We start from the raw sequence: 12,764 nt of genomic DNA on the forward strand, positions 1-12,764 counted from the left end.
TTCCTGTTTAACAGCCTAATTTATCATACAAAACTGGCACATCAGTCAGTCAGTGGCATTTCTGAATCTTTACTTAATGGTCTAAACCAGTGTTTCTCATAGGGAGTTGTACTACCCCCTAGGTGGCATTAGGAGAATGTGGTAGGGCGCTGGAAGCAACACTTGTGAAAAGGGGTGCATTGAGGTGGTCTCTGGGGGTGTTTGCAAGTTTACACCAGAAATTCACTGCAAGACAAGTTGATAGTTGCATCTACTTCGTAGCAGCTGACTGTAAGGCCTGTGCCTGTCAGAACATTGAGCCTTATTATTTCCAACAACTAGGTATTTTGAGACATCAGAAGAAATAAAATGGACTAACCACACAAAAGAATTGTAGGTCACCAGTGTGTCATACAGTTTGTGCACAATATAAAACCCACCACAAAGTGATGAGTTTGACTTCAAAGTGCTATATCCTAGGAAACAAAAGGCTTCTTCAGTTCTCTGAAGAAGCCTCTTGGATGAGAGGGGAAACTTCTTCAAGAAACTGAAACAAGTCCAATTGCCTATGATATAGCACTTAGAATTACCATGACCTGGATGACTGAGAATCTTAATAACTCCTCTTCAGGATCCCAAACATAAACAAAAAATATGTAGTTCAAGTTTTGGTACCACAGTTGGCCAACAGGTGGCAAGATGGTGCCGCACGAGTGGCAGCTAGTTACAGTAGCTCTGAAGTCTAAATTAAAAAATATCAGAGTGACGCCTCTTGAGTCAAATAGAAAATCTTGGAAATCTCTCAGGTAGCTCTGGAGTCACCTTCCATAGCGTCGTGTCTGTGTCTTCCTTCTTTTTTAGGTTCCTTGAACCACCTCAGGAGTGTTACGTCGTTAACTATACAAACATGAGTTGATGATTAAGAATCACCATTAGTCCGCTGTTTGATGAGCATTAAAATGTAGTGCGTTCATAAATTCTGTCAGAAATGGATGTTCTCTGTTTCAGTTTCAGAGCGCTTAGAGCATCCTCTGTATGGAAGATCATCTTAGCCACTATTAAAAGTCAAAATCCTATTGGAAAACTAAAAGTAAAATAAATACAATTTAAAGATGATTGTTTTACTACACAACTAAAAACAATCAGGTCATCAATAAACTTAAAACAAAGAAAATGTAAAATGATAATCTGAAAATGTAAGCTATGGTGAGTAAATGAAAAAAGTTAAATTAAAATGCAAAAACTGAAATGGAAATGCTCAAACTGAAAGCTATAAAGATGAAATTGTAAATAGCAATGGAAATAAGACAAGGGAAACATGAAATGTGAAACTAAAAATGGGGAAGAGTTAAGTTTAAATGGAAAGTTGTTCATTAAATTAAGGGGAAATAATCAGTACAGTAGATCTCAGCAATACATATATTTTAGGCTACAGCTGTCATGATAATGAGTAAAATCAGTTAAAAAGAAATCTATGAATGTAACTTGTGAAAGTTATAATAACTCAACTCATTCCTATCTACTTAAATCAAATCTGTTATTTGGCACTCAATGAGGTGCTTTTTAATGCTTTCTAATGATATGCTACAAAATAATAATATAATAAGAAATATAAACAAATAAATAAATAAAATAATAATACAAATAAATGTGATATGATAAAAAAATATAAATACACATTTTGAACCTGCCTATGTAGGTGCATTTTATTATCTGAATAATGCATCACCTTTAAATAGCTGATACAAACTGCTCCTTTGACTTTAGACCAGCCTGTTGCTGGTCTATGGCACAGTCACTTTCTGCTGCGTCAAGATAGCAATGCACCATCAGTGTGCTTGACAAAACCTAATTTTAAGACCAACACACCCAGGGGTGCATGTGCGTGCAGGTTCATTTGCTACTAGCACAACGTGGATGCTGGGCGTGAAAATAACTACTGCGTCGGTCTGAAACTAGCAATGACATTGCGCTGTGCTGTGCGACGCTTTGCACCAGGTGTAAAATAGAGCCCTTGTCCTTCATTTTGTTTGATGGGCAGCGATGAGGACCCTTTATGATGGATAAGGGGCTGGCCCAAACGAGGTTGAGGACCACTGGTCTAAACAAACAAAAAAATCCATGTGTGAATTATTTAATTTATATTGTAAATTTGAAAATGGCGGCTGGTGGGCCACAAGTTGAGTATCACTGCCATAAAGCCTTACATCCATATTTTAAATGAATCATCACACAACTGACAGATCATCACGGATGATGCATCACTCACCCAGCCTCCCTGCTGTACGATCCAGGAGTAGAGCTGCTCTCTGACGACCTGGAGAACCCAGCTTATGATTGTCCTGATGTTGTCTACATGGTTGGTGGTCAGTGCCTTGAAAGAAGAGAAACAAAAACTGTGACTGCAATTATTTCACTATATGTCACTATCATGACTCTAGCTTGTTAGCTTTTCTGTTTATTTCACAGTGGCATCAATATTATACAAGGACACACTGAAAAATACTACAGTTTGTGTTTCTGTTGATAAGGCAACAGCTCTGGTTCAGAGAGGTGAAGCCACCAGAGTCAACTGAGCAGATTGAAGAATGTTCTTTGCTCAGTCTGTTCCTACCTGCTGCATAGCCAACACTATATGTAGCTAGCAGATATCAGACTGATGTCTGAAAGCAGAACTGACTGGCCTATCTGTGCGGTGTTTTACATGCTGACCTAAGAAATATAACATTTCATTTATCTTTTATGCTTCCTGTATCTTTTTCAAGAAAAAAATATATTAAAATTGAGAACCATTCAGAGCCATGCATGCTGATCCTACTAGTGATCATTTGTCCACATTGACGGATCTTCACTCTGTTTCTGGGCCTTGAACTTTCTGACCGGCAGACCACAGGTGGTGAAGATTGGGAATTGCACCTCCAGCACCTGCACCCTGAACACGGGCGCCCCCTAAGGCTGCGTCCTGAGCCCCCTGCTCTACTCCCTGTACACCCATGATTGTATAGCCACACAGCACCAACACCATTAAGAAATTTGCGGATGACACAGTGGTGATTGGCCTGATCTCCAACAACATGGAGACGGCTTACTTGGAAGAGGTGGAGTTGCTGACATCATGGTGCAACACCAACAACCTGGACCTGAACATCACCAAGACCAAGGAGATGGTGGTAGATTTCAGGAGGGAGAAGCAGAGGTCCCATTACACACCACTACAGATCTACGGGACCCCGGTGGAGAAGGTGTCCAGCTATAGGTACCTCAGAGTTCATATCTCTGAGGACCTAACATGGACAACCCATATCATCTCACTAGTGAAGAAGGCTAGGCAGCGCCTGTATCACCTCAGACGACTGAGGAAATTTAAGATCTCCACAGGGCTGCAGAAAACCTTCTTCTCTGCCGCCATCCAGTCTGTCATCTCTGGAACCATCACCACCTGGTACAACAACTGCTGCGCCCAGGACCAGAAATCTCTCCATAGAGTGATCCGATGTGCTGAGCACATCACTAGAACTGCATTGCCCTGCCTTCAGGACATTTACACCAGGTGGTCCAGGTCCAGAGCGACCAGGATCATGACGGACATTCACCACCCTGACCATGAACTGTTTGTGAAGCTGCCTTCTGGCAAGCACCTACACAGTGTCATGGCCAGGACTGAGCATCTGAGGAGGAGCTTCTTCCCTCAGGCCATTCGGACAATAAACTCTCATAAACCAACATAACACACACTCAGCACACACTGTATATCACAAACATGCATACACACACTGCTACTTTGCTCATGGCTCTTTCTGTAAATACTTTTGTCTTTTTGTTTACACACACACACACACACACACACACACACATATATATATATATATATATATATATATATATACACACATTGTTGTAGTTGTGTTTTTTGACTTCTCCAGTGCATTCAACACCATCCGTCCGGCTCTACTGGGTGAGAAGCTGACAGCAATGCAGGTGGATTCCCCCCTTGTGACCTGGATTATTGACTATCTGACTGGCAGACCACAGTATGTGCGCTTACAACACTGTGTATCAGACAGAGTGGTCAGCAACGCCGGGGCCACACAGGAACTGTCCTCTCTCCCTTCCTCTTCAACCTCTACACCACGGACTTCAACTACTGCACAGAGACTTGTCATCTACACAAGTTCTCGGATGGCTCAGCAATAGCTGGATGTATCAGTGAAGGTGCTGAGGATGAGTACAGGACTACTGTGGACAACTTTGTCACATGGTGTGAGCGGAACCATCTACAGTTCAATGTGACAAAGACCAAGGAACTGGTTGTGGATCTGAGGAGGACCAAGGTGCCGTTGACCATCCAGGGGGTCAGTGTGGACATTGTGGAGGATTATAAGTATCTGGGAGTCCACACTGATAATAAACTGGACTGGGTTAAGAACACTAACGGCCTCTACAGGGAGGGACAGAGTCGTCTGTATTTTCTGAGACGATTGAGGTCATTCAACATCTGCTGGACTATGCTCAGGATGTTTTATGAGTCTGTGTTGGCCAGTGCTATACTCTATGCTGCTGTGTGCTGGGGCAGCCCAGATATTTTCATTCTAAAGTTTTCTTAAGTTATGAACTGCAGAATGTGACTCTGAGTTCTCTTGTGGGGTTGCAGCATGTTTTTGGTTACAGGGTGAACATTAAATTGTTGAAAATAGTAATAAGTTACTTTACAATATAACTGTCTGTGTAGAGTAATGTATTACAGATTACACTTCTTTTGCTTTCACCAAAAAAAACCCCACAGTATTATGAAATGGAGAAGGGTAGTATTGTTTCTGTGAAAATATGTCTCCTGTCAAAAGTGTGTTGTTTGATGAATGAAGTTGGCAGACAGCGAATGACTTCAAAGGACAATATTCACAACTTGGATTTATTTGATGAAAAACCCTTTGATTCTTTTGATTAGTGGACCCTCACGGTTGGGGTGGGCAGATCGATCCAAAATATCAATACTACCAATACGACATACTCCTTTTGTAGATCGATTTAAGTGTCAATTGGATCGATAGAAATATATATACGTTGCTCATTTAAATGTATATTTCTTCTCCTCTCCACTGCTCTGCTGTCGTCGTTTGGAGCTACTTCACAGCCATAAAAGAAAACATGATATTTGCAGGAAAGCTGTTCACTACTGTGGCTACACCACAAACTTATTTTAACACATAAAAAAACGAGAAAAACACGAGAAAGAGAACATGGAGCTGCAGCAGAGAAGAAAGGAGGAGGAAGAAAATGCCTCATCCACACACAGACCCCCGACACTGAGACACAGACAGAGTTCACTGGCAAAGTCTTTTCAGGGAGACAGGGAATATCCAGGTATATACAGTAAAATAAATGTTTAGTCAAACTGATTAAATATAGCATACTATATTCAGACATCCAAATAATATATTGAGCCCATTGGAACTTATCTAAATGAATTATTGTAATGAAACTGAAAAAAAAAATAAAAATCTCAAACCTGAAATATGAAAATGGCTGAAAATAGTAACCTTTTTAAAAGTAAAGTTACATTACTATTATTATTATATTGTTATTATTATTACATATAAAAACCTTTTTAGATGTATGCAATTTCACTTTACATTAATAAAATCAATATTTTTGTTATTTTGCCTTTAAAAACTATCTGGTGTTTTCATAATAAAAAGTATCGGTATCGGCGATATTGGCCTTGAAATACTTTGTATCGGATCGAAACCAAATTTTGTGGTATCACCCACCCTCCCTTGTGGACTAAAGGACTATAAATTATCAGGGAATGGACCCAAATTAAAACTTATTGACTGCTTCAAATGTAGGTCACCACTTTTTTGTCTCTTTTCCTTACCATGTCTGAATGAATTATTCGTCTGGTTTCTGTTAAATGAACTCAACGACTGAACTGTGGAGAATCGAACCAATCTAACCATGTATAGTATGTCAATATGATCAAAGGTTAAAACATTTATATTAGGGGTGTGCTACTCTCCATATAAGATGATCCGATATGTATCTAGATACATGGGCTACGATACAATTCAGGGATGATACTTTTTGTTATGGAACAATTCGCTACATATTGATCTGATCCGGTTTCGGTACAATACCATTAAATCCTATACAATTCTTTGTTTCATGTAGACATTCACTTTCTATTATAAATTAGAATAAGCCAATTCTACAAAAGTGTCATTGCTTAGCTTCAAATAGATATTTCATAAACGACCAGGGAGACCTATAGGGCAGGGTATTGGCAAGGACTTCACAATACGATACCTTTCTTGATACATGGATCACAATATGAATATATTACAATACAGTGCGATACGATGCATACTGCCATATATTCCTATATTCCACATAGTTTACTGAAAATGTAAAAACAGAGCTGAAATACAAGTTGCTGTGTACGATCCGTGTAGTCTTAATACATCACATCTCATTAGATTGATAAGCTGGACATCGATGCAGTATATTGCGATATATTGCCGTATCGATTTTTAAACACAGCCCTATTAAAAAACACACCTGTCGTCTCATCCTGGATCTGAGGAACAACTATCCTGTTGTCTGGGTCTCCATGAGCAGGGTCTCTCTGAGCTGGATCTGTCTGCATTGGACCTCTCTGAACTGGATGTCCCTGACTGTATCCTCTGCTTTCTAGTAATGATCAGTGTATAAAATCACACCTATGATTAACAATCAGACAGATGTTTACTACTGACAACAAACTCAAAGGTTTGATTAACTGAACAGTGTGCACTGTGCAGCAACTGTCAGTAGTATGGTTCATTTCAGTGGATAATTTCAGTAGACAAACAGTGTGCAGTACTACCGGCAGTCACAGAATACAGCTAATGATAGCAACACATTCGAAAGCAGACAGGTTGTAAGTCCTTAGCAATAAAGTGGGCTATAGATGTGTGATTACCTTAAACCTCGCCGAGTTGTGGCTAAAGTGGCTGGAAAAAGTGTTTAATCTTCTTGTCTTACCATTGTACTTAAACTCTGTTCTACAAAGGACATGTTTGTTTTGTTTTTACCTGGCGGGCAACGATAACGTTACTGTGATGCATCTCACGAGAGTCTTGCGCTGACCTTTGAACTTTTACGTGAGTTTGAAAAGACACTGTGAGGAAGTAGGCGCATAGCAGCTTCACTCAACCGATTCATAACTTTGAAATTGGGCCATTGACCAGTTCGCAGTACATTTAGATCGATCCAGAGGTCAGCATATGGGTGTAGTCGTATCTTTAACTTTAAAACCAATTTCTGATTCATAACGGTGAATTGTTACACCCCTAATTTATATAATTAGGAGCTGCTTTGAATGGCTTTAACGGGTCACAGGCTCCATGGTGGGGCTGACCAGGCTGAAAAACATCTATATTTCATTTATTTCGGGTGGTTACTGGACATGGTAGCAGTATGCATATTACCACAAATCCTTAAAGAAATGTGTCAAATTAGTTATTGCTTGAAGTAATACATTACTGACGCACGTTATTTTTGTAACATGTTACTACAAACACTGCATCTTAATAAAAACATAAAATGGTACCTGACTATAAAATTCTAGAACAATTGTAGCCCTGTTGAATTGCACTGCTCTATGAGGTATCTGTTTCTGTATTACCTTGTATATGAGTCTGTAGGCCAGATGGAAGAGAGCCACCACTCGACCCCAGTTAATGCCATCAGCAAAGATGCTCCTGGCCACCTTCATGAAGATGTCCTTAGCACAGTTGCCCTGAACCTGGTTGACAAGCCTGACAGAAAGAAATGTAAAGAATTAATAGTAACAATGTTTTGATTTGATTTCACTTCTTGGTGGATTTCTCTGAAATGGAACTTAGATCTCAAGTGTTGTTGTTCTGGTAAACTGTTTACCATTTACTGTGCTGAAACATACTGACAGTAAAATAACCACCATCATTTCTATTACCATCATTACCATAACTACCATCATGAACACAACTCAGTGCTCCTGCCTTTATCAGCAGTTTGATTTGGATTTCATGGTGTTCAACATGTTTTTCATGGTAGTTATTTTGCAAACTCAAACAGTGGCAATAGAGTCCACGGTAAACACTGTGTATGGTAATTTTTAATATACTTCAGCTCAAATAGTAATATTTCAGGAAAGTATGATGTTTTTTGTGATAATATGACATTACAGTTGACTGTATTTTTGGCCACAATATTCATAGCATGAAAATTTCATACAGGTATATCCCTAGTTCCTGTGTGACCTGCAAAACTGTGGTCATGGTCAGTGTGACTGAGGTTTTTCATTCTGCAATTACCCCACAACAGCTGTGTCAACAATCAAACAGCTTCAGTGTTGAGCTACTGTAACAAATTCAAGCTCTGTGACCATTGTTGAACAATGATTAACCAATAACTAATGGATCAGTTAACTGGTGTGTTCCGCCAGCTGTTTTTGTACATGATGCACAGCTTACCGTTGGAGCTCAGCGTTCCTGTTCAACTCATCCGCAATCTTGAGCAGATGTTCCACCACTTCTTTGATTTGTGGATCCCTTTGTTCATCTGGCCTTCCTCCCAGATCCTGAGATGAGACGTGTCGATCGGGCTCCTCTGTGTTTATACGTTCAATCACATACCTAGGACATATACACAGAATGACTGTGGATTCTGTCTTCTATCACTTACAATGACATTGCTTTAAGAGAAGATCTCTTTGCAGTCAATATTGATGGATGGATGCCAGGGCTGCTGACAGCGGTGGAACACCAGGACAGCTATCCCAAGCCCTGGTTCAAAAGAGGGCCCAAATATGAATATATATAAAAACACATTCAAATAGAGAAAGTGTGGTTGGGGTGAGTGCCCCTTTTTTTCTCTTGAAAAAAAAATGTCTTCACACATCCCTGGTGATATGCATGTTGTAAAAAGATGAATTTTACAACAATTCACATATTATGCAGAAAAAAGTTTGGATTAATGTAATATTGCCCAGCCCTAGATGGATTATGTGTCTAAAGCAAGTTAAATCTCTTGAAGTGGATTTTTATGCTGCACACAAACCTGGGTGTAATATCTTGGTAGTTACCTCTTGCTTTAAAATCAAGTTACAATAGTTGTTCGGTCACTTGGCCTGATTTCCACAAGGTCACACATGCTTTCATATAATCTTGGTTATATTATTGTTATCTAACAATGGTATAAACAATGTTATATTATACTTCAATGTTTATTCCTTTTTCAATGGCTGTAAACAAGGATAATAATAATAACAATAATAATAATAATAATAGTATCTTCATTATCATCATTATTCTTATTGTTGTTGTTTATCCAGTTGTTATGATGAGACTTACCCTCTAAGTACCACTGCTCCTTGCTCCAGGATGGGATCATCGATGACATCTGGAGCAATGAGAAGACTAATTAATATCTACAATTATTTCAATCATTGAGAGCAATGTTTGCTTAAATGTACAGAAAAACAAGAAAATCAGTATATCAACTCATCCTGTTATAATGGGAAAAGGTCAATGGACTTTGGCATTTCTATAGTGCTTGTACTGACCTCTCAAAGCGTTTTACAAGGCTTGTCACATTCACCCATTCACACCCACATTCATACACTGATGGCTGAGGTATCTGGCTCAAGGATATTTCGGCAAGTGGCTGGGAGAGCTGGGGATTTGAACCAGCGACCTTCCAATTACTGGATGACCAATCTACCTCCTGAGCCACAGCTGCCCCAACGTAAGAAGAAAAAGTGACGAACTTGGGTTTCATTTTAAAATGGAATAATTTTGCTTGTAGTGTGGTTACAATTTTACATAAGAACTAGTGATTTATTCTAACTTATATTTTGACTTTTGTAACCTCTGATGTAAAGCATATGAAGTGGAGAATGTGCTCCTTGTTTTCACACATACAGTACCATTTCACATCCAATTGTTTACAGCAGCTATTGTGCAAGTTCAGCATGACTGTTGAAATAAGTTGTTTCATGTAAGCATAGAGGAAGCCTGACGTAGCTCCTACTCATCTGAATCAGTTTGGACTCTACCTAAGAACAGCAAAGCAAATGTCCAGGAGAGATAACCAACTACGCCATGTTACATATGTTAATACGATTCTCCTCTGTATAAAAACTCTTCCAATTCTAGGAATCAGGATAAATCTTTCAAAAGTCAAGAGGCTGTGGAACTGGGTCCTTTCTCACAAACTGTTTTACCTACATACCTAGCTAGCTACCACCTACCTACTGTCTTAAAAACTGGAACAACATTAATAATAAGAAAAATCTAACTTTATAACACAAAACTCTCTGTTATAATATGAAAAGAATGTGTTAAAACAAAAATAATTAATATCTATAACAAGAAACTGAGCAAATATTTATTTATCACGGTGGCAGCAACAAACAACACCGGACAAAAAAAACAACAAATAATTCTGAAAAAATAAAGCTGCTGTAAGTTAAAATAAGTGTGAAATAGCTCTATATACCAACAGTAATCATTCTTATGGAATGTTTGGTCGGTAACCCATGTCCCTTCTCCACCTGCTCATGCAGTAAAAGACAAAAAGGATTGTATCCATGCCCAATTTAGAAAAGTAGTGTTTTTAGAGAGTCATTTTCCATCACTTTTTCATGTGAGCTGCCAGATGTTATAAATATCATCAACTGATAACAAATAGTTTAAACTGTGTTTAAATAGTGTTAAAACATTAGTATTTTCCCCTTTCCTACTGGGAAACAGGCTTACCAGCGCTGTACATTTAATGTTTACTATGTCTTTCTACATTTGAGGTAGTGTCCCATTAGAAGGAGTTGCAACCTCCATCACCCAAGAAAACTCTGGTCACCAGAAAAGGGAGCAAGCAGATCGACTAAGGTTTACAAATGTCTTTGTATCTGAAGCACACATCTGTAATGACAAGCTATACTAAAGAAGCTAAGCTAAAATAATGTAAATAACAGTAGCAGGATTCGTATGCTAGGAACACATTTGCAATCTCCCACAGAAAAGAATCACTGCTGGCACTTACAGAATCGAGCGTCTTGTGTTCGCCTAACTGTGCTGGTTTAATAACCCAGAAAAAAATAAACGAAACATGACTGAGTGCATTGACCAGCAACGACAACTCCTGCCTGACAGCATCTCTGAGGGAACACAGTCACTTTCTGCGCTCTCTGGCAAGGTAAGGGTTTCCTTTTAAATAACAATGTTAAGATGGACGTGGGCTTAGTTGTCTACGACATATCAATCACAATGGACCCAACCCTACTTTAGTGCTGCAGTATTCTCCTGCACGACAAATCTCCAGAGTTCTCCAGATGTGAGAAAGCATGTTTATTTAGTACGGACCCCAACAAATGTCACATCATCTCGTTTTTAATAGTACTGTCTGAAAATGAAAAATTGCAAACTACAAACTACAAAAATGATCATTCCAACTTATCGTGAATCATATTGTGATAGTAGTATATGTCAAAATAATTTCAGGATGGATTTGTAGCATATCTTGCCGCCCTATGTCTTACTTTTGCGTGATCAAATATTGTTTAGGCAATAGTTTGACAATAAATGGTTTAACACAGTAACTACAGTTTTATATTTACTTTCTAAAATCTTTATTAACAGCCCAGTTAACGTAAAGCGCTCCAGACTGTCCCAGTAGTGCCCCTTCTACCACACGGCCAGCTTGGCATGCCCTGTTCTGTACTGGATGCTGTGCCCTTAAAGGAAGGTTGCAGATTTCCACATTTAAAACTCCAGGTTGAGTGCACACTCACTCAGTCTCCCAGTGTCTCTGTCATCACGCTGGACATCAGCAGGGCGACATTTCTCTCAGTCCGTGAACATGAACAGCTACTCTGCTAGCTAACAACTATCATTGTTATGTAATGAGGACAAGACATTTTTATAACCTTGTTTATCAGCAGGCCCAAATTGGCCGACAGAGCAGATACAAGGCCCTTTCGGTTCTTTACAACGCACACTTAAATCAGCATATAGCCGAGCAACTATTTCAACACTTTCCCAGCAGTGTTCAGCTCTTAGCAGCACAGTTCTGCTGTTGTTTGAAGGCTGCTGGGTAAACTATGAGACAGGTGAAGCTATTACCTACACGAATAAGTCTTTTTGAACCAGATAACGGCTAATTAGGCTAAAGTTCATGTCTCAAATGACGTAGTGTACTCCCCAGCAACATACATTACGCATCGACGTATGTTGTGTTAGTGATTGCAGAGATAGCTTGTCGGGGTTAGACTGAGACTGGAGTCAGGTGGAGCAGGGACAGGGACAGAGGGACAGGGACAAGGACAGAGGGACAGGGACAGGCTTATTTCCAGGTTAAGGTAAGAGAAACGCACATCGACGAGACTCGTCAACACACTCCACCAACACACCGGTGCCTCCAACGACGACATTAAAGGTGGTGTTATCTGGAACCTACATCGTGAAAATGCGACGAAGTTTGAAGTGTCCAAGTGAAAACGGCCATTCGCTTCACTTGTGTAAGCCTGATATGGCTTCACATACCTTCCCCACCCGCGGCGCCCTGAGGCTCCTGGTCTCCTTTCCGCTCCTCTTCTCGGCTGTCCGCCATGGCTTCAAACTTTCCGTCAGTTCGGAGCGATGAAGGAGGAATTAAATGCTTGCTTCCGACATTTAGCGCTAGCTCAGCCGAATACAGTCAGTCGTCTTAACGCGACTGTTCCGTGAAAAGTTTTCACCTTCCACAGAGGAACGAGGAAGTGACACGGA

The 12,764-nt window shown here is 39.7% G+C and overlaps 1 protein-coding gene across 3 annotated transcripts in view; it reads right to left on the reverse strand.

Annotated features, from left to right (window-relative positions):
* The window catches only part of LOC311259547 (apoptosis regulator BAX), a 29,793-nt gene extending 17,029 nt beyond the window's left edge, over nucleotides 1–12,764 (reverse strand). For 2 of the 3 annotated variants that reach the window (XM_084356776.1, XM_084356775.1), the window contains exons 1-5: nucleotides 12,540–12,764; nucleotides 9,351–9,399; nucleotides 8,472–8,633; nucleotides 7,643–7,775; nucleotides 2,249–2,353 (exon numbers count right to left, since the gene is read on the reverse strand). In XM_084356776.1, the coding sequence (XP_084212902.1) occupies nucleotides 2,249–2,353; nucleotides 7,643–7,775; nucleotides 8,472–8,633; nucleotides 9,351–9,399; nucleotides 12,540–12,606 (516 nt within the window). In that variant the 5' untranslated portion in view covers nucleotides 12,607–12,764. Of the gene's footprint in view, nucleotides 1–2,248; nucleotides 2,354–6,534; nucleotides 6,667–7,642; nucleotides 7,776–8,471; nucleotides 8,634–9,350; nucleotides 9,400–12,539 lie in introns of those variants that run through there. The other variant, XM_084356777.1, reaches the window with a different exon arrangement.

This window comes from Pagrus pagrus (genome assembly GCF_965226575.1).
Source record: "Pagrus pagrus genome assembly, chromosome: 1".
In the NCBI taxonomy this organism is placed as follows: Eukaryota; Metazoa; Chordata; class Actinopteri; order Spariformes; family Sparidae; genus Pagrus; species Pagrus pagrus.